The sequence below is a fragment of the Manis javanica genome, chromosome 10, assembly GCF_040802235.1.
Source record: "Manis javanica isolate MJ-LG chromosome 10, MJ_LKY, whole genome shotgun sequence".
NCBI classification, from domain to species: domain Eukaryota; kingdom Metazoa; phylum Chordata; class Mammalia; order Pholidota; family Manidae; genus Manis; species Manis javanica.
Window position 1 is genome coordinate 67,464,652 of NC_133165.1, and position 26,721 is coordinate 67,491,372.

The window sequence follows — 26,721 nt, forward strand, 5'->3', positions numbered from 1 at the left end:
GGTATTATTTTATCATTCCTATTTTATTGATAAAGAAAATGGGGATCAATAACATTTAAATGACTTGTTCAGGACTCAACTCCAAGTCTGACTCTAGGTTTTACTCTACTTTCCTACAGTAGGTCAAAGGATTTGAAGTAAGAGCAGGAGGTTTAAAACCATCCAGCCTCTGAGGGGAGGAGCTTAGAGGGGAAGCTCTTATCCTGAGACTAATGCTTCTTAATTCCAAACAACCCAACAAACGTCACTGAGTCCCTTCTCTGCACAGCATGTTATCAGGACATCCTCAGAGCAGATCCAGTGAGATGCAGGAGTGGTAAAAACCATTTACTTCTTGGTATTCAGAGTGGCTTCCAGCTGTACCTATGGATGACTCAGTCACAATAGCCCTGAGGTTTATGTACTTACTGGAAAGGGTATGTTTAATCCCCCAACCACACCCCCTCATTCTCCAATATAACACTACAGAACAGTTTTTTATTCAACCAGCCCAAGACATTCAAAGACCAGTATGAAGCTATTTCTTAACTACCTCCACCGTCTATTTCCCTTCTGACCAAAGGCATGGTCCTTCCCTTATCCCCAAGAGGAAGCAAATAAAATACTCCCTATGCATTAGTAGGAAAACTCATATTTAAGAAGCACCTTATGTAAGTGGGCAGCGAACTTCTCCTGTCTCTTTGACTGGATTCCCCACCAGCTGCACAGCTGCCTATCTTAGAGTTCTTGACCCATTCCTCACATGCAGGTTTTCATGCCAAGATGTATCAGTCCTAAAGCTTTCTCATTCATTTCCCAGAGACTATAATTTACATATTTTTAGATCCCCTATAATGTTATGCATAGTAGTGCTTAATGAATATTTGTTAAATGGATGCAAGAATAAATAAGACAGGGGCCCAGAACTGTCCTGCCACATAGGTAGCAGAATTGGATGCCAACATGTATGACTTAAGGAGTAACTTAGTAGTAGTATTTCATGCTGCAGAAATCTTCTCCATGGTTTGTCATGCTGCTTGAAATTCTTCCTTTAGGATTTATTCCATCATGTCTTAAAGACCTTTTGATTTTCAAAAGTATCCTATTGAAAGAGACAGATATCTAGGTTCTTTCAGTATCTCGTCCAGTTCGTCCTCCTCTCTCATTAAACTTCAAGAATAGGCGCTAAATGAATGGCACAGACAACTGTCCTGCAGGATGTCAGGAAACAGAGAGGTTACTATAGCCCTCAGTGTCAAGGAAAGGGAGGCACTTGAAGGAGGCTTTGGGAGAATGTCATTGCTCCAGGCAGAGAGGAGGGGGAGACGCAGGTGGACGAGAGAACACCAGCACCCCCAGGGAGCTGCAAAGGTCCCCACTGGGCATCCATCTCCAGGCGTCCTTCTCGCGGCTAGTGTCGCTGATTGATCACTGCTCATTCCTGAATCTTTTTATAGGTTTATTTTTCAGGAAGAAAACGACTGTGTCCTAACTGGGTTTTCCAGACTCTGGTTATAACTCTCATTGCTGTGATGGCATTTTGGTAAGAAAACCTCGGCGTTATGCTTTGCCAAAAGCCCTTTTTTTCTTCCCGTCTTCTTTTTCTTACATATGAACTGGGGGCTGACCTATTTCCTTTGAAGACAAGGAGCTCTTTAAACTGGGCATTGACCTGAATAGCTTAGAGATGGAAGAGCCCTTTTTAAACTCATATTTTGAGCAAAAGAGCACAGGCTTTTTGTATTTAAATGTGAGAGAAAGAATATTTTTTTTTCCAACCAAGTAGCTCACTGTGCCTTGTCGTGTGTGTGTGTGTGTGTGTGTGTGTGTGTGTTTTCGTCTCACAAATAACTATCAAATTCTTTGTTCTCCTTCCTGTCTTATTGGGGAAAGGAGAAGAATAACAATCAAATACAATCTACTATCCCTTGGACAGTCATATTTATTAGGATTCTTCTGGGTTCGTCAGTGAGACTTCACACCAAAGGGACTATGAGGTAATCCCAAAATGTATATTTGAAATTGTAGCCAAATTTACTTAGTTAGAGCAAGCAAACTCTTGCAGTAAAGGCACAAGTATTTGCTATGCAGGCACTGGGTGACTTTGGACCATCACCCCTCCTCTGAGGGGTGAGTCACCCCTTCCTGGGATGGGGTGTTCCCCAGGCTTCTGATCTTCTGACTCCTGCTGCTCTGATGGCCCCTTAGCCATTGAGCTCTGGTCATTTTGCCTGTGTCCTCTGGGCCCTCTTGTTTTTGGTCTGTGTATTCACCTGGTGAAAGGGACATTCACCTAACCCTCAAAAAATGCTGTGTCAGTGTGGGAAAGGCTGGCTTCTGGCCTTGTCTCCAGGCAGACAGTCATTTTCAGAGGCAAAGTAAAGGATGGTGTCAGGGTGCTTCCAGTTCCTTGATCTGAAACAGCTTGTCAGCTACAGCGGACAGTTTGGGTCCCTCGGTGCCCTTCTCTCCCCTCTGCATTCTAACTGCCCACTCCGGGAAGGATCCCTGAGTATCCGACACCACTACACAGAACTCCCATTAGAAGATGAGCCATTTTTCCCACTCCCCTTGGTGAGCTTGTCTTCTGCGGGAACTTCCAACTCAGGAGAGCGGAGCACCCACCTTTACATCCTCCAGGAACACAGATTCCTGCAAACACCCAATGGACAGGCTAGAGGGAGTCTAATTCTGATGACTACTTTTTAAACATGCTTAGTAGACCTTATGAATTCCAATAATGTTGACCGTGAAGCCCACACATGGCATATTATCTTGTTTCTGGCCGGTGGTGTACCTGAGAAGGGTCAAAACCAAACTTTTCCCCAAAGAAAGGAGATGACATCCATTTCATTCGATGATCCTGTAAGTTCTCTGGGCCCTGCATTAAAGCAGATTCCAGGGACAAATCAGAAAGTGTAGGCAAAGATACCAGGGAGCTAGCGAGTGGGGCCTATGGGAGCACAGACGGAGACTGGCCGCAGCAAGTGGGCACCAGGGCGACACAACACATTCTGTCTGGTGGCATCTCTGTCAGAAAAGCACCACTCTTCTCAGGCAGGACTGTGCCCGCTGGGCAGTAGCCTGCTGCTACTGAGGACACTCTGGGAATTCTTTCTTTATGAGTGGAGTTCAAACATATGGCACAACGTGTGTATTAATGATGGTAAATCCACCACCTTTGATGGGGAGCCAGGTGAAGTAAGTCAGGCTGGTGGGAAGTCAAGTTAGGTCACCCTGCGTCAGGCCCAGCACACAGTGAAGGATCAGCAGCGGGGGGGCTTGTGAGGGACCCCCCGAAGGAGTGAACGCTGAGGGTTTGGATGCATGAGCATGGCTGGGAATGGCTTCCCAAGGTCCAGGACCTTTCAGGATAGCTCCCATTTGAATACCCAAGTTCTGATAACTGGGGAGGTACATACTGGTTATTTTGAAGTCACGTGCTGTGGAAATGGGTGCTGTATTGCGGCCTTCCCCACACTGACACAGCATTTTTTGAGGGTTAGGTGAATGTCCCTTTCACCAGGTGAATACACAGACCAAAAACAAGAGGCCCCCCTTCCTCTGTCCATTTTGGTGTATCGTGCTTTGGAAAGGCAGGCAGCTGGAGACGTCAGAGACGCGGCCGCAGGGAATGACACGGACAGCTGTCTAGTCCACACCCTGCGCCAGCACCACGTGGACCCGGCTCGGACTCTTTCCTCCGGCGCTTCACATGCTTCCTCTTGTAATCTTCCACGGTGCTGGATGCGTCTGAGGCTGCTTGCCGGGGTCAGGGGGCTGCTCTGTGGAAAAATCCGTCAATGCAGAGTGCCCCAGGAGCCTCCGAGCCCCAGGAAGCCCCAAGGGCTGTTTCTCACCAGGGCAGCCAAGCGAAGCTGTGCAGGTTTCCACGGTGCCGCTGTCAGCCATGGCCGCCCCTGCCCTCCTCTCCCATCTGTGTGACCTGTGAGAGCGTATCTTTGGCCAGCTGGTTGTGCGAGATACAGTTGGACTCAGATCTGCCCCCTAATGCTTTCTTCCTGTGTGTTTTTTAAACAGTGCCTTGACGATAGTCTCCCTTTACATACTTAGCTTAAAAGGTCAAGACCAACGTGCCCCAAATCTCTCTCTGAGGTGAGTTTTGCTCTTGTTTTACTCTGGGGAAAAGAGTTTTTGAAGGCCCCCTTCATTAATCAGTTCGATCTTCTCCTCCAGCAATGTCACATGCTCTCGGGAGCCTCCGACCACAGCCTCCCCCTCAGGTAAGATCTTCACATTCCTCACCCTCAGACCCAGACTGCATTTCACGTGAATTGTCAGCAGGAGAACCAGTCTTTCAGGTTAACCTTGCTGCCTCTCTCCCCTCTGCCCAATGCTATGCAGCATCTAATATGTCCCAGGCAACCACGCAGCCCTCCTTCCAAGTACCAGAAATCACCTTCTGTGAGATCCTGCCGTGTCAGGAGACTCACTGCTGCCCCATCTGGGGAAAGAGACGAGTCCTCTCAAGTCCTATGCAACGGCCGTCGGGGGAGCAGGAAGTGCATCAGAGGCCATGGGCAGGTAAAGGATGTTCCAAACGAAACATCTAGGGCTTCGAACCTGAGGGGCTTTTCTGTGTTAATATTTACTTGCATAGTCTTCAGTTGCACCCTTCTATTTGGGGTGGCAGGATCTTTAAAAATGCAAATACGCAAACTTGCAGTTATCTGTAATTGAGTTCCTGCCCAGGTATGAAATTTGGTTCATTTAAGTGGAACGGTCTCCTTTGTCCACTGCAAACGAAAATAGTAATAGTAGCCCAAGTGAAGTAATTACGAATGATGGGTAGATTTTTTGGCTCACTTAGAACTTAAAAAAACAAAGGAGTATCTGCGCTTTTCCCCCAACCATGTAGGGCAAAATGTAAAAGGCTTTGGAAACTCTAATAAGTTCAGGGTAAGCTGGATGTCCATGAAAGATACAAGGTCAGCAATCCAACTTCAGATTATCTTCTTCCTCTTAGGGAGAAACATACACCTACATGCACACACATTTTTTAAGTAACAGGATTTTCATATTGAAAAAATTATGGACAATGATTGAGGGCTAAAAGTGTGATTACCTTTGTAAGATCAAATATAATACATCCAAATGTGTACTAATTATTTTTAGAAATATCCTTTTGTATACGTATTAACAAGCATATACAATAATAATGACGATGATGCTAATAATAGGAATACATGCATATTAGTATGGTGTGGTATTTAGGTACGTTAGGATGCTATGGTAACAACTCCCAAACCACAGTGGCTTCATATAGCACAAATGTACTCTGACTCTGTACATCAAATGTGGGTCAGAAGAGGTCTCCTGCTTCTCGTGTCATCCATGCTCCAGCTGATGGGTTGCCATCTCAACACATATGTCCACAACCTTGGTAGTTGTAGAAAAAGAGGAGGCAAATTGTGTGCTTAAAGCTTCCCCTGGGGTGTAACAGAGGTCACTTCTGTTAGCACTTTATTGGCCAAAGCAAGTGTCATTGGTCATATCTAACTTGAAAAGAGTTGGTGAAGCTGCTGACACCTTCATCTCTGACTTCAGGCCTCCCAACTATGAGAAAATAAATTTATTTTGTTTAAGCCAACAAAAAAACAAATAAATAAAAACAATTGGTAAAGTGCAGACCTAACAGGTACCTGGAAGAAGATGAACCAGAATATTTTCAAGAGGGGTTAGTGACAGCCACATAGAAGATGGTCAGTGGCTGAAGTGTTGGCATAGCAATGTAATTTCTTTTTCCTTTTGGTATTATTCCATATCCTAGTCTTGAATAAATATAATCTTTCCAAATCCCCATCCCCATCATCATTTATTGTACACAAAAGCACTGGCATAAGTAGCCTACAGGAATAAGTCATTTAATCCTCACAAGGCTAAAAGACAGGTACCGTTATCCCCATTTTTCTCAGTGAGGAAGGTGAGGCATAGAGAGATTCCTGCACATCTCTAGGAGGCAATACTTGCACTATTTTTCTCATGAAAGCAACTTTTGATTGAACTTGGGAACAGAAGCCTCACTAAAGGGTGAAGATAAAGGTTCGAGTGAACGCAGGAATTAGTTTCAGTCATCATAGTCTCCATAGTTTTAAATATGGAAAAGTCCACTACTGCCACAAATACCCACAAAGGCTTCATCCCTGTGAAAGCACATGGAACCCTGGGGCTGGTGAACCCTCTTCTTGCGTTGGGAGTGCCCCGTGGGAGAACTTGGCAGCCTTTCCTGAGAGCAGTCCTCAGAGGAGACCTGCGAGAGAAACAAGGACTCTGTACAGGAAGAGGTCACAGGCTCATCCAATCTTAATTTTCAGAAAGGTTCTTGACCCTTGAGCAAATTCATTCTCATAGCATCCAGCCCTTCCCATCAAGAGAGCGGCATCACTGAACTATGTGCAGGTTTTTTGCTCTGTTCTCTGGGGTCTGCGTCTTATGTTTCCGTGACTATGGGAGACACTGTAAAGACTCCTGAAGAAGAGGATCTGCTCCATGGGCCTGGGTCTTAGATACAATTTTCAGCTTCTTTGGCCAAAAATAGAAATTTAAGTTCTGCCTTCTCAGGTTCCCTGATATACTGGGAAAGTTGTTCCCTCATTCCTCTTCCATTTGGAGAGAAATGGAAAGGATTTAAATGTGCTATGTACTTTCACCTTGCCAAAGCCTGAAAACTTTAGGGGATTTAAGAGTCACAGAATGTCAGAGACCAGCTATACTGGTGGCACACTGATTTTTTGACCCTGAGAATCCACTATTAATCCATTCTACTTTATGATTATTTGGTTGAGAAAATACATGGAAAATGTAATTGTAAACTCAGTTAAGCTTTTCATTGAATTGTTTTTGTTAATCCGACAGCAGCACTTGAAAAATCTATGGGAGAGATGTAACTTTTCAAGTCCGCAGGCAATATCACAGACCCCTTTATGCAATCACCTTGGGTTCCAGAGTCCCCAGGTCAGGAGAATCTCTGATTCATACCAACATTTTACAGCTGGTGAAATAGAGGCTGAGGACCTTGCTGAAGGTTCTGCAGTGAGTTACCGGAAAAGTTGGAATTGGAGTCTGGGTCTCCTGTCTCCCTGTCCTGGATTCTTTCCCATTTACCATTCTGCCTTCATTTATTTGGGCGCAGTGTGTACATGTACCTGAAATTAACTCTAGAAGATGCAGAAAGTATTTACTGTATGGTTCTGGAAAGCTCCTCAGCAGCCCCCTCCCAAATTTTCCTAGAGCCATTGAGCTGTCCCCATTATGGGATATTTCTAGGAGCCTAGGGAAAGGCCCTTCTCGTCTGCTGCTCATCCATCCCTCCCTGGAATTCATAAATTCCAAAGAGGAGGCAGCCAGGCAAATATCCTTCCAAGCAGAGGTTTCTGAGGCATTGAAGACCAACAAAAAAGGGACAAAAATACAAAGGAAACTCAAGGGTTAAAAAAAAAAACTTGGAAAAACTCTCAGTGGGCTAATCATATCCAAGTTCACCAAACTCCTGCACATTTGTAAGCCTGCTTCCTAAGAGGTAAGACTACTAGTGCAATAAGGACAGAGAAACCAGCATTTTTATGGCATACCGAGGTGGAGCCATTATGCTTCTTTTCAGTCTAAGCGGATTGTGTCAGGTGTCTCAGAAAGGTTAACCCCTCTTCCCCAACTTAAGAAAAGGCTTGGGTAAGACTAATCAGGAAATAGAAGATGAGTATTTGGAGGTTTTGAGCTTCTACTCTGAGGAGCCCACTGAATGTGATGAATTTGGTTTTAGTCTATGGAACCAATAAGATTTGAATAGACAGCAGAGTTAGATTCTAAAAAAGCAAAGAGCTTGTGGGAAAAAATATATATGGAATTCTACAGATTTTAGAGACTGGGTGAAGATTTAAAAGACTTCACAAAGCCAAAAGGCATCTGAAATTTATGCTTATTTTTTTGGAGCTCAGACCTCTGAGAAGAGCAAACGGCCAAAAAAATGGTTCCCCATCTTAAAGGACTCAATCATCAGTTGGGCTTGTTGACCTATTTTGGGCATGAGTCTTTTTTATTTTTTGCATTTCAATCAGGAAATAAAAAGGTATCCAAGATGCTGTATTTGAACTCAGCCTCCAGCACAGGTTTATAAGTAGTGCAATGTACACATTCTGCCACAACAGGCTGTACTTTGGTTGGACACTGTTTTAAATCTCTGCTCTCTAGAAGTTTCTAACTTTGTTTACTGGGAGATCTTACCTAATGATTGTGAAATATGTCTCCAACCTCACAATGAAAAACCACTGGGAATATGTATTGAACTGATAGTGAATATTACTGAAAGGCATTTGTAAAATGAGAGCCAGCCTCGTATGACTACAGGACAATTTATGGTTTTCCAATGACCAGCCTTACGAAATTGAATAGTCTTGCCTCAGAGAAGAGACACATTGGAGGGGTTTTATGGGAGATTTTAAATTTGTTATTTCTAATCCTGCTTTTGAAAAGCCATTTTTGTAATTCTAATCTGCCAGATTCTCTCTCTGAACTTTACCTTTCTATTACTGTTTAAAAAATAAACAAAAACCTCACCCCACCCGGTATTAAAGCCTGTCCCAGGGTCCTGTGTCTCCAGGAAGCTGAGAACAGGCTTCTGTGGAGGGAAAGCGGCACTGTAGTTCTGTTGCCAGAACTTATAAAGAGACCTTTTCCTGCAAATTCAGCAGGGAAGTAGAACAAAAGGTAGGGGGAGAAAGCCAGGATAGGTAAGTTCTGGTTTCCCCTCCTCTTCGTGTCTCCCTGGCCTTGTGATCACAGCCTTCTGTGGAAGCAAGCATACACAAATCTCACAGGAGATGGGCTTCAACGTTATTACATATACATATAAATTTGTATGTATATATGTATGTATCCTTAATGTAAACAGAAATAAATATTCAATTGTCTGGAAAATCCTCGCCTATCAAGATTCATTTCTCCTTAACTGAAAGCATCATGTTGGGCAGGACGCACTTAGGAAACTCTTCTGTCCTTCAAGTGCTGTCTCACTCATGTTTGCCATTTGGGTGAAGGAATCCTGCTCCCCCATCCATGCCAGCACCCTCTGCACCCACGCACCAGGGATTTCCCCTTGAGTGTGTGAGAGGGAACATTTTTTTAGTGGGTATGTGCTGGGCCTTTCTTCGCTCCCTTCCTCTCTTCCTTCCACCACTGCACAAATACTTGCTAAGCCCCCTCAGTGAGCTGGGCACCGCCTTACCTGGGGTCCCGGCAGTGAAGGCCGTGCTGCCTTCCAGGAGCTCAGTCAGGTTTGCACATAGGTAAAGGAGCCTCTCCTCCTGGTGTGTCCTAACCAGGACAGATGGAGGGGTGACTGTCCCCTAGCAATGCGCACAGCTGCTTTTGCTCTCTGTCCTAAAACTCCATACAGAAATTTGAACAGAAACTTACTTTAAATCTTGCCTCTTTTTCTTCCCATGAAAGCAGCGTACATTGTAGTAACTTGTCTTGTTAAATGAGGTTTATGTCTTTGTGTTTTCTCCAAAACTATGTTGAAAAATATAAATAGTATATTGTTTAATGCAAATGAAGAAATGCAATAAAGAGTATAGAGACTGGAAAACTATCTGCAATTTGACAAAATCATGGCTGCAAAAACTTTCAAATTCTTTTGTTAAATTTGTTCAGCAACCCACTAAGTGACTGCTTTCACTATCCACTTTAAAAACTTACAAGTTTTTTTCATAGCCTTCACACCAGTCATCTGAATGGTTCCTTTTTCAAAATTGCTTTTAAAATGCCATTTTGACTATGATGGGCAAAACCACTCTCCCAGCTTCCTTTCCACAAGCAAGTGCTGGCCACACCCCTGATGCAATTCTCTCTTTGGCTGACTGTAGGTCAGTCCTTACCTTGGGCCTTAAGCTTGCTTTTTTCCTGTGTGGTCTTATACTAGGAGTTACAGAGGACACAAAGAATTTTAATAGATATTCCATATTCTGGAGTTGTTGAGAAAGGACCAAAATATATGAAAAGTTAAGTGATAATACAGAGATAACACGCCTGGATATAGTGACAGATATGTATCACTAGGTGGTCACCACGTAGACGGCTCCGTGATAAACGCTCTGCTGGAAAGCACTGGAAAGGAGGGAGCTGTGAGCACCACGGATCCGATCTAGGATGGTGTCTTAATCTGCTAGGGCTGCCGTAACAAAAGAGCACAGACTGGGTGACTTGAACAATGGGAATTAATTTTCTCACAGGGCCGGAGGCTAGAAGTCCAAAATCAAAGTGTTAGGAGGGTTGGTTTCTTCTGAGGCCTGTCTCCTTGGCTCACAGAGGCTGCCTCCTCACTGGACCTTTCAAGGTCTATCCCCTCTCTGTCTGCACACCTTCGTGGCCCTTCGTGGGTCCCAATCTCCTCCTCTTCTAAGCATCCCAGTTGGCCTGGGCTAGAGCCCACCCTAACATCCTCATTTAACTTAATTACCTCTTTAAAAGCCCTCTCTCCAAATGGTCACATCCTAAGGGGTTAAGGCTTCAGCATAAGGATTTGGAGGACAAAGTTCAGCACAAACCAGATGGCTTCTTGGAGAAGGAGAGTACACTTGCTCTGAGAATTGGGATAGATATTGGATGGATTGAAAGGAGCAGGGAGAGAAGGTGGGGAAACATCCAACTGACAGAAAAACAAAGGCACACAGTGTTTTTTTTTCTCATCCTGACCAAGTCTTAAAGACTGACATACATTTTTCCTCTTCAGAAGAAGGAAGCCCATCCTTCCTGGTGAGCGATGTGCTGTCCAGCCCAGACTGGGGGAGCGACTGTAAGTTTACATTTAAGTGACTCTATTCTTTGGCTTTGTGGGGCCAGGCAGAGTAAGAGCAGGCTGTACAAGCATCACTGGAGTGAGGGATGGGGACAAAGGCTGCAACCTGTCTCGCCCACTCATGGGATTATGGTTTTCTAACCAACACTGGCCTAACCATGTAGAGGCATTAGAAATGATCACTCACTACCAGCTAAGCTGTGGTTGTGGTTTGATCTCCATGGGTTTTATGTTGTGGTTGATCTCCATGGATTTTAATAATTTATTTGAACTGCTTCCTTCTTCTTCTATTCTGACTACATTTTTATTTCATTTTATGTTTTCTGACTTTTTTTTAAGGTTTCTTTATTGACCAGATAGCATTTCATGCTGCACTTTCCGTTTTCAATAAATTTCAATTTAGTAGGACTTCCATGGTCCAGAAATGCTTTTGGATGTTATGGGGCTGTTGGAGCCTGAATTTGTATGAGTTTTGTTAAAATTTATTATAACAATGACAAAAAAAAAGCTTTCTCCCCTTTCTTCTCCTCCTTTTTCCATTTGAATGCAAATGGATCCATTTACCTAGGAAACTTATTTTACATTCTGCAATGGGGAGACCGCACCAGAGCATAGTACTCTTCTCTCTGAGGAAGAGTTTACTTTCTTTTCTCTATTGCCTCTCAATTCAGGGATTGATACAACCATCAGTTCTATTCAGATTATGGAAATCCAGCAAATAATAGATCATCGGTATTGCAGTAGAAGCCTCAAGTGCGGGTGGGTAAGCCTCCCCATTATACCCCAATTGCTTCTGGAATTTCTCATGGCTCTGGGTTCTTGAGCCTGGAGTGAAAGCTGAAGCTACATGGTAGAATCAGTGTGTGCTTGCATTGCTCCTTAAGTGAAAACACATTTGTCACATGGTGGAAGAGGGAATCATAAAACGGTTGATGTTTGCAAATGTCAATAAACCATGGCTCCGTGACTTCAGTCTCCTAAAGGCAAAAAGCTTTAGGGGGCACCCCTGTAGCTGACTCTGAGGGCACAGACCATAGACACAAAGCTCCCAGTTAACTGTATTGAGAAGAAAGACATTGTTACCGATGGCTCCCAGTCACATTCGTGTATTTTAATAACAAGGAATATCATTATTTTAGCTGCTGAAAGAATATAGCTTATCTTAGCTTTTTCAGTTAGTAGGAAAAAAATCCGGGTATTCCACAAGTTCTCAGCAAGATCCATCTCTAGTGTATGCTGCGTCACCTGTATTGAGGTAAAGATGCACCCAGAAGCATAGAGTACAGACTAAAGCAAGCACAATAGCCAGGTTGCAGGCATTATGAATGCAGTTATTTTTCTTTCTTTGGTAAATATTTACCCACCAGGTTAAAGGCCAGGCCCTGTATTTTGAACTGGTATCCCAAATCCTATAGATTTCCAGCCTTATTTCTTTTTCAACCTGATACAACTTAAGCTTCAAGTTGATGGTCCTGAGTTTAAAAAATGAACTGTATGGCACCTTATAATTTCTTTATGACCTCTACGTTCATTATCTCATTGAATTCTCACAAAACCCCTATGAGGTTCATATTATTTATCCTCATTTTTCTGTTAAAGAACCTGAGGTTCAGTGGGCTTGTAAAAGAGACAGACATTAACTAATATAGTAGGGTGACACGATGAAGATCAAGGTGATTCGGGTTCATGTTTCAGACCTTTCTGTGCGATGGGGATGCTGTCTACTGCACGGGGTTGCTGTGAAGCAAGCAGATGTTGGGAGGCATATAGTAGGAAATCAGTCCCATTAATCTAAGCTTCCTCCAGTCGAACAAAGTTTTCTGATGCCAATTCAGATCTATTTCCTTTATTTCTGATTTCTCATTTTTAGCAATTTAGTTAGTATTCAGTAAAGAGAATCTAAAATGACTGGCTCTTTTTCACATTTATCTGGTTTTAAATTGTTTCTCCATAGAATTCAAGGGATGTCCAGGTCATGAACTTATATTAGACACAATATGTCTTTTTGCTGGAGTTTTTCCTTATAATCTGAATCAAATGAACTCCCACTCCGCCCCCCAGATATCTTTCTTAAAGTGTCGGGGGGAAATATCCATCTTGTAATTTTTTTCATTTCTAAATGGCAATTAGGACTATAATAATTTTAGTTGATTCAAGTTCTGAAAGTACATGGTACTTCCTGCTACTATAGCCTACAAGGGAGTAATTTACGGTAGAGAAGCTGGTATGTGTTTATCATTTCGAGTACCCCTTTCCTGAGAGATTGTGAATTCTCAGCCTCTGTTCCATTGGTCTTCTGGAATCTGTTAGCTCCTTGAGGGGACCTGAAGCACTTCCTGGGCGTTTAGTTTTATGTGTTTGGCCTGGGATTTGGCTCTCCATCCTTTCATCTGTGTTCTAACAAACTGTAACTCTTTGTGGTATATTTTATATTAAGCCCTGAAAGAGATTGGTCTGCAAGGTGACAGGTATGTCTCTGAAAAGCATAAAACTATATACCGTCTTAGACTGTATTTTCTGTATTTATGATTTATTAGATGATATTTCACAGTTTACATATTATATAGTCAGTAGCAAAAAGCCTTTTGAAGTCTTTGCTGCATATTTTGATTTGCAGTTTTATTTTTTTCCATAATTAGGTCTGGAAATTACAATTACAATATTCCTGTTAATAAGCACACACCCACCAATGTCAAATTCTCTCTGGAAATCAAGTAAGTACCTAGCTGTACAAAACAGTTCTGTTTTTGTGGTTCTTTGAATAGCAAGTCTGAATTTACTTCACAATTTGATCCATTAGTTAGGAGGTTACCTGTCCATATTAACTAGTGATGGTTGGGTTGAGAGGTGAGCCAGCTCAAGGGAGGGGTTTTCAGCATGGAGGCTGGGCTCTTCCAGGCTCCCACAGTGGAGTGGAGAGACTCTAGGCTGTCCATACACACCGGCAAAGTGGTTTGAAGCCTGCAAGCTGCAAATTGCCCTAGCTGTGCCCCTCTGAATGGGGGTGGGAATAAGAGAAAGAGCAAGCAAGTGTGGCCCCTGGATGGGGCTGCGCATTTTGGTGAGCTCTGACAGTAATGCTAATGAAGACCCCACCCCCTTTCCCAAGGGAGTTAAAAGAAGAAGCCGGAGTCTGGAGTTGGGCAGACCAGGGTTCAAATTTTGTCTGTCATTTACCAATTCTGTAATTTTGGAGAAACCACATTATCGAGTCTGAGCTGTATAGTTTACCTGTATAGTAAGTTTGACATTATTCCAGAACACATAGAGCTGCTGTGGGAATCACTGTTAATAACAGTGAAATTAATAACTACTATCTGCTGAGCTCTGAGTATATGCCAGACATGCTATACTTTAGCTCTGGATTATACAATCTTCACAACAACCCTGTAAATCTGGGATTTTTTTTTTCTAGTTTATATTTGTCAGATGGGAACACTTGTTTAGAGAGGTCAAAAAACGTGTCCCCAAATTCACAGCTAGTAAGTGTTAGAGCTGGGCCTCAGACTCAGCCCATCTTGCCAACCATCACTTTTCTGCCTTCCCAATGGGATGAGATATGTGAGACCACTGCCCCTTTGGGCCCCTAGTAGGCACTCAATAAATGGTATCTTTTATTATGCCTACCTTTCCTCCAAAATCACAAAATTCTAATCTATTCCTATCAGATATTTTAAATAATTACTATATTTTAAGACTTTCAACCCACTGCACTAAAAAATTATGCAATGAGCTACTCACCAGGAAGATAGGGGATTTTATTTCATGTCTCTCCTCTTCTCCTTCTCCCCCTCTTCCCTCTGCCCACCTCCCTCCCCCTGTCCTTCCCCAGCTCCATTATTCTTCCTCCATCATCTTGGTCTCCTGCTCTGTCTCTTCCTCTCCTTCATCCAGGCTTCATACTCCCCTCATCAACTTGGCTTCTGTAATGAGCGAATAACGCTCAACCCACCTGCTTGCCTTGGAAAGGTTTATTTCAAGCAGTTAAAATTTCATGATTCAGAACCCAGCATATTTCAAGGCAGAGAAGAAGCTAAATGTACCCTTCTCCAGCATTCCCTGAGTAACCTGGAACAGCATTGCCTCATTCATTCCTAGCTTTGATGGAGGGAAATAAGCTTAAATAGCACATCCCTTGAAGTGGTAAAAGATCATCTTGAGCCACTAAATCAGTCTTTTGAGTTTAAGAACCATTTTTCTACTATGGGTGATTTTAAAATAGCACATGTACTCAACTGAGATTGTATGTTGTCCCACTTTTGCAAAAAAAGATAATTTCCAAAGAGAGATGGATCTCATCCTCTTGATGGTGATCAATGGGCCACCCTACAGAGAAGAGCCCTTCTTCCTGGCAGGCTTTCCTCCCTGATGGCTTTAAAGACTGGTAGTTTTGAATGAGCTCACCCCCATTCCTACCTGTGTTTACCTTACTGTTTCAAACAGTATCTACCCAGACCAGAAGTTTGCAGAATCTGAAATCCTGGAAATTTCAGATGGATGCAAATTCAGCTGCTACTGGAAAGAGAAGGGATATATCCAAAAATTATTTTAAAATCTATGGAGATAAGAGATTCTGATGCTGAGGTGATTTAAGTCATGATATTAGGTTTCAAACATTTTCATGTGCTATTTCAATAGCTGTTTTAGTCACTTGGGCTACTGTGACAAAAATACTGTAGACTGGTGTCTTAACAAACATTTATTTCTCATAGTTCTGGAGATTGGGAAATCCAACATCAAGGTGCCAGCAGATTTGGTGCCTGGTGAGCGTCTGCTTTCTGGCTCGTAGAGGACCATCTTCTTGCTGTGTCCTCATGTGACAGGAGAGAGAGCACTCTCTGGTGTCCTTTTCATATGGACAGTAATCCACCCACGAGGGCTCCATCCTCAAGATCTCATCACTTCCCAAAGGCTCCCTCCTAACACCATCATGTTGGAGGATTTCCACATGTGAAGATTCAGTCCAGAGCAGTAGTCACCTGAGACTGAGTCTCTTTTTGTAGTAATGAGATGTGAGCTAGCATCTTGGCATCAGGGAGCTTTCTGTGATGAAATTTGGAACTTTGAATGGATTTCCAGTTTAGGTGCCCATTAGTGTCTCTTCTTATCAAGGTGTAGCCTAGTTCGAGTTGGTAACTGCTTTTCCATTTGCCCCTTCCTTCCCTTGTCTCTTGAAGCACAACAGAACCATTGATAGTCTTCCAGTGCAAATTCACCCTTGGAAATATATGTTTCCATAGCAAAAGGGGAGCCAAATGGATGCAAAGCCATGGAGAAGTCTCCCAGGAAATGACACAGGTAATGTTTTCCAGCTCTTCGGCCTTCCATCCTTATTCCAGAAGTGCATCTAGAATCGTACAATGCCTCAGTTCCTTACTAAAAGACTGGTGCTGGGAGCCGAATGCCAGTGTGTCCCCTAGCTAGCTGACCCTGGTCACAAGGCTTTGTTCAGCATCTTCTGTGTGTTCTTCAGAAGCTACAGACTGTAGGGCCCCCTGCCAAGAGCTGTTGGTACCTTTTTGTCATTTTCTAGTATAGTTAAGGAAATATTCTCTCAGGCTGTGCTCTTTCCAATTGGGTCTAAAATGTGGTTATGAAACAGATGTCTTTTTCCTTCATTACTAGGGATACCAGCACATTTGGAGCCTCCCTGTCGCCCCATTCTTTGATAGTGCATACCATTTCCGTGTAGCTGCACCGGTGAGCTGGCTTTCTTTCTTTCCTTTTTCTGTTCAGTGAGAAAGAAATGGACTATTAAATAAATATACAAATAAACAAGTCACTGACCTACAGTTGATTCTTATACTGTTCTTTCTTCTTCTGTTCTGACAGGACTTAGCAGACTGTTCAACGGACCCTTATTTTGCTGGAATATTCTTCACAGATTACTCCTTCTACTTCCATCGGCACTGTGTTTAACTCATTCAAGTTTGGGTGGGGGCTTTACCAGAGAAACATACCAAGAAATACGCTTGATGGAAACCTTCTTCTTCTTGCAACTTCTTTCTTCTTTTTGTGAATAAAATATTCACATTTTTTGGTGAAGGACTTTTTCGGGCTTTGGATCCAACAGTTTTGAGACATTAATGAGGAGAATAAAGTGTCTGCTGGAACTTGAGATAATGTGGTATTTGGTGTTGTCATGACTGTGAAGAAAACATTTCCTGGAGTACACAGCACTATTGGATTTGAAAATACTGCTTCTGCTATTAAGGAAGTTGTGAGGTCAAAGTGGGCAGGTCCAACGTAACTTTGTCTTCATGTATTGCAAAGCTTTTGAAAAAAGCAAAAAGGCCCAGTTCAGCGATGTCAGCTGGGACCCACCATAGACTCCAGGGAGTGTGTGATACGGCATGTGCTTGTGGGCCAGGGTACGTGAGTCTGATGCTGAGCTCACATCTAGGCAAACTGTTACAATGTACTTGCAGGAGTGTGTATGTGCATGTGTGTGCACACATTGTACATGCATTGCACTATAGAATGTAGCTTGCTAGTGAATTGGATTTAAAAGAAATAGAGCAATTCTACTTCGGAATATTTGATGGACACTAAACTAAATGTTCTGTGCCCTCTTGTGAAGCACTAGCTTGTGGCAGTCTTTTAACCCAGAGAATCTAGGCCCAGAGAGTTGATCTTCCCATTGTCATTGCTTTTTTCATTTTTTGCTGTTTTGTTTTTCCTCTCTATTACAGGGCTTTCAGACCTGTCTCCATAGTTTATAGCTGAATGATCTTTGGGTACTTCTGCCTGGCTTTGGGGTAGATTTATGTGCTTTTCCCAACTTAGAATGGCCAGAAATCCTCTAGCTGGAACATAGCGACCATGTCTTCTATTTTTTGTATTCTGATGTTTTGACATCTTAGAGTCTCACTGGTGCTAGTGGGACTACCCGCCAGGGTTAACCAATTCCTAGAGGTAGTAAACTTGTCCACAAGCTTCAGATTGTTGGTTTCAAATACAAGCCAATCAATCCAAAACCTGTACCAAACCACCTTCTTTGTTGGATTCTCATGCACCCTCTGCCCTAATCACCCCAGGGTCAGGTACAGACAGCTAGGCCCCAGTAACCCAGAGCCTGGTGATCTTACTCAAATGAGCCAATCCTAAGCCAGTTTGCCTGCCTCTTTGTGTGGAAACTTCAATAAAAGCTCTTGCTCCATTTTTCCATCTCCCTCTGCCTCTTGATGGACCCTAGTGTTTCCCAATGTGGACCCTGAGTCATGGTATGTCCCCTTGGTTTTATGAGCTCTAACGAACTATCTTTTTGGTGGTGATATTGTCTCCTGATCTGTTGGTCCACCTACAGCTCAAATTTTCTATAAATAGATTATATTTTGAAACTGCAAGATTCAAGCCCCTCACTGTAGTTCCAGGGCTGTGGAGTGACTGGCCTTCCTTTGTCTTACTATTGGCCTGTGAGTCAATTAGGATGAGACAATTTGTCTTATTTTGTACCTTGACAGTGATAATCGTTAGTAATAATAGCATATACTCCTTCCTTATTTTCAAATATTATTAAACATGCATGCCATGGGGCTGGAAATTAATTGTGAAGCCCCAACTATTAAGAAAAGAAAAGACGTCATCCTTGCTCTCACAGAAAGTATTTTGAAATAAATTTATTAACACAAAGGTAGATCGGTCCAGTAGGAATGGAGACTCTGGGGCCAAACAGTCCGTGCCTAAAGTTCAAATCCTAACTTTGTGTGAACTTTATCTAGACAAGTTAGTTAACTTCCCTAAGCTTCAATTTCCTCATTTATAAAAGAGGACAATGAATCTACAACAGATAAGACTACATGAGATAAAACATGTAAAGCATAGATGAACTTTAAATAAACATAAGCTATTATTGGTATATCTGCACAGAACAGAATCATTATAAAGATTACAGTGGAATTTTAAAGGGATTGAGTCACTGAACATTCACACGTACACTGAAGCATTTTCATCAGCTGTAAAAACCAAACTGCAGATAGAGCATTTGTGTATTTACATAATGTTTACATTATTTCTGTATTTCAGCATAGCCATTGGAGAAAATTAAATGCGGTAGTTAATTCTTGGGAGGAATATTTCAGGATTGCTCCAATTTCTTAGATTCAGAGTTGGTTCTCTTGAGTTACAGGATCATCAGCCCGTCCCAGAATGACCTGTCTAGATACTGTATTTGCCTCTCCATTTTTTAATAGCATCCCAGGTGCTCCATATAGGAGAGACTCTTAATTTGATCCTTCTACTGATAGAAGAAGGCGTGTCAGCAGTAGGGTTCTAAGGGTTCTTTTTGGCACATAAATGTCATGCTTTTATTCATGCACTTATGTTTGAGACAATATGGGAGTTTCAGATATCTAATGTAGTTCAGTAATGTTGCCTATAAGGAGATTTCTATAAAATGAATACTGTTTTCCCATTAAATTCCATTAAAAAGCTGAAAATCTTTTCTTCAGGGAGAGCTTCTTGCAGGAGATTGTTGAAAGCCTTCCGAAAGAAAGGATTAGGGTAGTGAGCCCGCCAGCAGCAATCTGTGGCGTGTTGGGGTTACGCAAGCCTGCAGGAGAAGAGGCTTTGCTGGGTGATTTACTGTGTGTTTGCAGGTATTCCCCAGTTTTGAGATGCCCACTGTGGACCGTGCTGCTTCAGGCCATTAGATTTGTCCTTATTCCAGAGAATTATCTGACTCTCTCCTGGAACATCTCCAAAATTCAGGTTATTAAACTGTCTATAAAAGCCTTCCTTTCAAAAGCCCCCTAACTCCAGTCTAATCATGAGCAAAACATCAGACAAATCCCAACTGAGGGATGCTCCACAAAGCACCTGACGGATTCCAGAAGACTGTCAAGGTTTTCAAAACCAAGGGAATTCTGGGAAATGATCACAACTACGAGGGCTTAAAGAGACATGATAACTAAGTGTGATGTATATCCTGGATGGGACCCCGCAAACAAAAAGGGACATTAGATAAAAACTAAGGAATTTTGAATAAACTATGGACATCAGCCAGTACTAATACACTAATATTGTCCCATGTATTATGACAGATGTTAATAATAGGGAAAACAAGGTATGGGGTTTATAGGAACTCTATGTACTAGCTTCACAATTTTTCTGTAAATCTAAATCTGCTATAAAGTAAAAAATTCATTTTAAATAAAGTCAGAGAAGTCCATAAGAGCTGGGCTGAAGTATTGCATGCTGCCCACTGGTGCCATTTGTGATAACAGGATAATTTTTCAGGTACTGAAAAATGAGTACCATTTTAAATCTCAGGTCATTAGTATCTTAGTTCCCTACCTTGCCAATTAGTTGTCAGATTCTGTATCTTAATTTGATCAGCTGCCCCCAAATGTCATAGAGAATACTATGTAATACAAAGCATAAATACTATATAATGTAAAATACTTGCATAACATAAACAAATAGAAGAATTACAGTAATTTCCCATAAGTTCTAATAAAGGAACTCCACCAAGATGTGAAAGCTCTCTGACAGATTTTTTTTTAATAAACCAAACCATAAAGGTTCACTTAAAATAATTAGCATGCAGGGTCCCACCCTCCAGCACGTTTAAAACAACAGCATTTTGTAGAGCTCATGACCCATTTCTTTTCCCATTTTTATTTATATTTCTTTTCATACACAATTCTTGGATTTCAACTTTCCTGGCAGGTTCCCAACAACACATTGAGTCATGAAACCAAAGATCTTCAAGCGAAGAGCAAAAAGTCAGTTTTGTTGGCAGTTTGCAAAGTGCTTTCACATGCCTCCTCTCACTGATTCTCACAACAACATTGTGATGTTCGGAGTGAGGGGAGTTGTTCATATTTCCCCATTTACAGATAAGGAAACTGAGGCAAAAAAAGGCTAAGCAAGGATAAGAGGTGAGCCAGGTTTTCTGGGCTAATTTTCATCCCTTTCCACTAGACTACGTACTTATTCAGCACGGGCTGCCGTACAAAATTCAAGGCCAGGTGACCTAAACAACAGGAATTTACTTCTCGTGGTCTGGCGACTGGAAGTCCAAGGTCAAGCTGGTGACCGGCTCAGCGTCTGGTAAGGGCTCTACGCCTCAGCTGCTGCCAACTGCCCTCTCGCTGCATCGGCATGCGGCCTTCCCTCAGTGCGGGCAGATGGAGGAGAGAGAGAGAGGAAGGAATCAAGCTCTCTGAATGTCTCTTTTCATAAGGGCACTAATCCCATCATGAGGGCACCCTCCTCATGCCTTTGTCTAAACTAATTACCTCCTGAAGGCCCTGCCTCTAATTACCATACTCCGGTGACCAGGGCTTCAATACAGGAATTTGAAGGGGAGGTAATGTAGCCCATACCATTACATCACTTACCCTTTGGAAAGTTTTTCCCTTCTGCACAATTTAGAATTTGCAAAAGACCACAGACTCAGGTATTGATCCACCAAAAAGGCATTAACACGTTAATGGCTCTGGTAAGTGATATTTACACTTACCAGGCTGTGTAAGCTGAAAGGACTTATTAGAGGCCATTTAGTCATGATTCAGAATGGAGAGAGGGCAGAGGGACAAAGATGAGTGGAATCTCCTGTCAAAAGCACTAAATTACATCTATTTATATTGCACCCGGGCTTAACAGCTCACTCAAGCATGCTAAATATCAACCTCACTCTGAGGAACCAAGGGAAACCTTCCCTTGGCAGAACTAAATGTGTTTTGGCTTCCATTTCTTCAAGGACCTGTGTCATTGATTTTTGTGTCTGATTCTAAAGAGCCAGTTGAGCTCTTGAGCATCCAAGGATTTAGAATCTAGTGCATTTTTGATGAGTAGTTGTTTAAAGCTCATAGAAATGCAGCTTCAGAGACCTCCAATTACCAGCAGTGTTCCACATTCAACTCCATCTTCTCTTGGTTGGATTGTGTGAATGGAGAAAATCTCTGTCAGTTCTCAGGACACATAACTGGAGGAGAGGATGGGTGCCAAAGATCAGCGTCTCACTCCTTCGCTTTCTTTATGCCCCATCCCACCGCCAAATATAAATGCTAAGGGAAAGATGTCAGATAACGTGTCTCCACCTGGGTTGAGTTATGAAGCCATTTTTAGCTGCACGTCTCACCTCCTGCTAAAATGCAGAAAAACTAAATAAGGACCAGACTCAGAGGCAGGAAACGCAGTGCTCCTGGTTCACTCTGGATACTTCACCTCACTTTCCTGGGTGCGTAACTGGATACGTACTAGTCCTGCCTGTGCTCAGGGTTATTGTGAACAACATGAGATATTTATGTGAAATCTCTTTGTAAAGTGGAAGGTGCTGCCTGAATCCAGAATCGTTAAGAGGGTCCCTGGGAAGACATCCTTTTGAATGAGTAAATAAGAAGTTAGAAACTCATTTCTTTTAATGAGTTCAAGTCCATTACGCTTAGGCTGAGTTACTTGCCTTTCCATTCACGATCTTCCTCACCTGCAAAACATGCCAAGCACACAAAAGATGTTCAGTCGACATTTATTAAGTGCAAAGTGGGTAAATAAAAACAGTTCCTCTTTTTTTTTTTTAACCAGGGAGCATGGCAAGATCATGTTAAAAGTTTTGAATTCCTCTCTCTTTCACGTATTTTTATTGCTATTATTTGGAATAACAGGATGTTGTGATTCTCTTCTCCAAGCACATTTAAAATACCTCTAAATGACTTCCAATAGAACTGCGAAAATCAAATAGCCTATTGCCTGTTGCAGGATTCCAGCCCCTGATAGTCAGCTGCAGCTTGTTATTCATCATTTACATTTATACTGCTGAATGTTATTCTATACAGAACAACTGCATATCTAAATTAATTGTAGATTAACTGTAAAGCACTTAGTGAGTGTTTCGTATTACATCCAAACATGGAAGGCGTTGTGACAGTAATTAGGCTGTTCTGGTTTCCCCCTCAAGTGAGTTGTGAGACTTCAGGCCTGTCATCCTATACAACTACTGAGAAACATTTCTTTTCAGTGTGGAGATTCTTGGCTCTTAGGAGCAGTTTCTGAAATTACCTGCAGTAAAGAAGTTCCTCAAGATTTTAAGTAAGAAAAAGGCTCTTACTTAATGGAGGGCCCCTTTATCTCTGAGAAAACACACCAATACTGATGATCTTTCACATCTTCACTCCCCAAGCTTTGCACTCCCTCTCACACTCAGACATTTGTGGAAGACTTTTCTATGTGCCTGACTCTCTAGATGGTGCCAGGGTACCAGAGAGGCATGGCCTTGTTCCTGATCTTTCTGCAGCAGCCCCCAGCTGGGGACCAGTCAGTCAGCCCCACGGTGACTATCCCGCAGTAGGGAAACTGTCTCAGCTGTGGCATTGACAGTGCGCTGAGAGTACCAGGAGGGGTGGTGCCTCCTGCCTCTCGGGTAAGTGAGGAAGAGGATGGAAGGGGGAAAAGGGGAGGCTTCAAGCAAGAAGAGATAGCTGAGCTATCTGGGGCTAAAAGGATGATAAGTGTTTTTCAGTTTTGTGTTTTGTTTTTAAGCAGAGAAATGGAAAAAAGTTGAAGTTACATATGAATCTATTCATTGTAAGAAAGAATCTGCTTTTAAGTGCACCCTGAACTGCAAAATGAATAATTACCACACCCACCCACCTGAGCCAGTTCTTCAGCTGGCTTTACTTAGAGAGGCACACCTGTTCTGAAAGACATCCTTTCTGTTCCTCAGCCCCAAGAATGGGCCATCAGTCCCAGGCAATTCAAGGAAACTTGGAAAAAGCAAAACACGTTGGGTGGGGCCTGGGGTGACTCAGGGAACTGGCTTTGAGGTCATGGGTGGGGAGGATGTGCCTCAGGACAGTGGCTGACTCACCAGCAGGTCCTGCTTTCTCTGGTGGGGGCTTGATAAATATTTACCCCGGCAAGAGCCAGCTGGGTATGCATATGCCTCCAAGTCTTTTGGTCACACTGCGCATTTTGAAAAACAGGTTTTCCTTTCTAAACAAAGTTTACTTCATTTTTAAGTCTCCAGTGTTCATGATGGGAAGACCTGGGAGGATCTCTTAAACGTGCTCCCAGCATGCTTTCCCCCTTCTTTTGCTAATAGCACCCCCTGATTTTCATCTGGCAAACTATCTTGTCCCAGCTCTCAGTCACTATGAAACAGGTAAGGCTGGTACCAACCACTCACTCCAGAGAAGAGCAAGTAAACCAGGCCTGAGCAAAGAAAATCCTGCCTTCCTTTGGCAACAGTGATTTGTTTAGGGGTGAGCATATATACGAACCAGGTCAATCAGAACTGTCTCTCGGAATTTGACCAGAACTATAAGAAAGATACATTCTCTCTGGGAGTTACCAGACCGGTAGAAGTAAGCCTGGAGTGACTGGGGGCCATCTGCCCATCACGGTGGACTGGCTGCTTGAGAATGAAGCTAACACAAAGGTGGAGCTAAGATGTGAGGAGGACAGATGTCCAAACCAGACTTGGCATCCAGGTGGGCCAATACATTTCCATTCTGCTTTAGCTAGATTGATTTTTGTATTCTGCCACATAGCCAAAAGAATTCTGATAAACACTAGCCCTTCTCAAGAATCTTTGAACATTTCCACACAGGATACTCAACTGGCTGACTTCAGATCCTGATATCTTACTTCTGAGGGTGTTGGTCACTATTCAGTGTTTGGAAGGTGGTATCTGGAGCTGTTTACCCAGTCCTCCTTTCTCTAAAGTCTGCTACGCTCTACGTGACAAAGACAAACCGAGTCTCATATTTGTACAGTGCTTCCCATTTTATAATCTTGTAATTATTTCTCTCCTCCTATTTTCTTTAACCAGGAACAAAAGCTTACTTAAGAGCAATGAGTTTACTATATGGAAGAATTACATGCTGAATGTAGTAAGTACATTTGCACCGAGAGCTGGAGAGTTACCAAATGTTTCTCCTGCCATGTCTCTTTCTCTTTTGGGGACCACATGGCTTCTTGCCTGATTCTCTCTTCAAGGTCACTGTTCTCCTTTCTGTGGACCAACTTCTCTGTTCACTCATTTGCTTGTACCCATCATAGCTACCCCAAAATATAGTCTTGGACCCCAAGCCTCCATCAGCGTCCAACTTGGTTCTCCTGGGTTAAACGACTCAGTCTCTCAAATCTCAAATTTCTGCAAAGGGGTATCTGACTGGTCTAGTCTGGCTCAGCCACCCCCTGGGGTTTAATCGGCTGAGGTCCTATGAGGGATGTGTGGTTGTATGACTGCCCTTGTCATGCTGGGGATAGTGGCACATAGACTCTCTAAGCAGGGAATGTGAGAGAGAAAGAAATTATAAGCGTCTTCAATATTGCATCTTAATCTCATCTGATGCCTATATTTCTAGAAGGCAGAACAGATTATTATTCCCATTTCATATAAGATTTAGGGTAAGTCTGAGACAATGCAACTAGTATGTGACAGATGTGAAATCTTAAAAAAGACTTTTTTTTATTAAAGTATTATTGATATACAATCTCCTGAAAGTTTCACATGAGCAACATTGTGGTTTCAACATTCATCTGTATTATCAAGTCCCCCCCATACCCCACTGCAGTCACTGTCCATTAGCATAGTAAGATGCTATAGGGTCATAACTTGTCTTATCCATGCTGTACTGCCTTTCCAGTGACATACCTATATTGTGATTGCCAATTATAGTGCCCATTAATCCCCTTCTTCCTCCCTCCCCACCCACCTTCCCCAACCCCTCCCCTTTGGTAACTGCTAGTCCCTTCCCAAAGTCTGTGAGTCTGCTCCTGTTTTGTTCCTTCAGTTTTGCTTTGTTTTTATTCTCCACAATGAGTGAAGTCATTTGGTACTTGTCTTTCTCTGCCTGGCTTATTTCACCGAGCATAATATCTTCTAGATCCATCCATGTTCTTGCAAATGGCAGGATTTCTTTTATTTTTATGGCTGAGTAATATTCCATTGTGTATATGTACCACATTTTCTTTATCCATTCATCTACTGATGGACACTTAGGTTGCTTCCATATCTTGGCTACTGTTAATAGTGCACAATATACATGGGGGTGCATATGTCTTTTTGAATCTGGGATCTTGTTTTCTTCAGGTAAAGTCCTAGGAGTGGAATGACTGGGTCAAATAGTATTTCTATTTTGAGCTTTTTGAGGAACCTCCATATTGCTGTCCACAGTGGTTGAACTAATTTATATTCCCACCAACAGTGTAGGAGGGTTCCCCTTTCTCTGCATCCTCACCAGCATTTGTTGTTTCTTGTCTTTTGGATGGTGGCGATCCTAACTGGTGTGAGGTGATACCTCATTGTGGTTTTAATTTGCATTTCCCTGATAATTAGCGATGTGGAGCATCTTTTCATGTGTCTGTTGGCCATCTGAATTTATTCTTTGGAGAAGTGTCTGTTCAGGTCCTCCACCCATTTTTTAAGTCAGGTTATTTGTTTTTTGGGTGTTGAGGTGTATTATAAGTTCTTAATGTATTTTGGATGTTAACCCCTTGTCAGATCTGTCATTTACGAATATATTCTCCCATACTTTAGGATGCCTTTTTGTTCTGCTGGTGGTGTCCTTTGCTGTGCAGAAGCTTTTTAGGTTGATGTAGTCCCACTTGTTCATTCTTGCTTTTGTTTCCCCTGCCTGAGGAGATGTGTTAAGGAAAAAGTTGTTTATGTTTTTTTCAAGAGATTTTTGCCTATGTTTTCTTGTAAGAATTTTTTGGTTTCATGACTTACATTCTGGTTTTTTATACATTTCAAGTTTACTTTTGTGTACGGAGTCAGACAGTAATCCAGTTTTCTCTTACATGTAGTTGTCCAGTTTTGCCAACACCAATTAATTGTTGAAGAAGCTGTCTTTTCCCTTAAACCTAAGACTTTTCATTTCAGATCCCAAGTTGTTTCCACAGCACCTTCTGTTGTCTGTGGAACTATATGGTCTCACTATCTTGAGCATCACGATTCTATCTCATCTTGATTTTCAAGG

The 26,721-nt window shown here is 42.5% G+C and overlaps 1 protein-coding gene across 2 annotated transcripts in view; it reads left to right on the top strand.

The window, feature by feature from the left end:
• The window catches only part of MYRFL (myelin regulatory factor like), a 119,812-nt gene extending 98,332 nt beyond the window's left edge, over nt 1-21,480 (top strand). Inside the window, exons 16-25 of one of the 2 annotated variants that reach the window (XM_073215587.1) lie at nt 1,437-1,522; nt 4,021-4,095; nt 4,177-4,223; nt 4,345-4,524; nt 10,727-10,789; nt 11,464-11,551; nt 13,432-13,506; nt 15,970-16,090; nt 16,418-16,492; nt 16,625-21,480. In XM_073215587.1, the coding sequence (XP_073071688.1) occupies nt 1,437-1,522; nt 4,021-4,095; nt 4,177-4,223; nt 4,345-4,524; nt 10,727-10,789; nt 11,464-11,551; nt 13,432-13,506; nt 15,970-16,090; nt 16,418-16,492; nt 16,625-16,711 (897 nt within the window). In that variant the 3' untranslated portion in view covers nt 16,712-21,480. Of the gene's footprint in view, nt 1-1,436; nt 1,523-4,020; nt 4,096-4,176; nt 4,224-4,344; nt 4,525-10,726; nt 10,790-11,463; nt 11,552-13,431; nt 13,507-15,969; nt 16,091-16,417; nt 16,493-16,624 lie in introns of those variants that run through there. The other variant, XR_012122363.1, reaches the window with a different exon arrangement.
• The last annotated feature ends 5,241 nt before the right edge of the window (nt 21,481-26,721 follow it).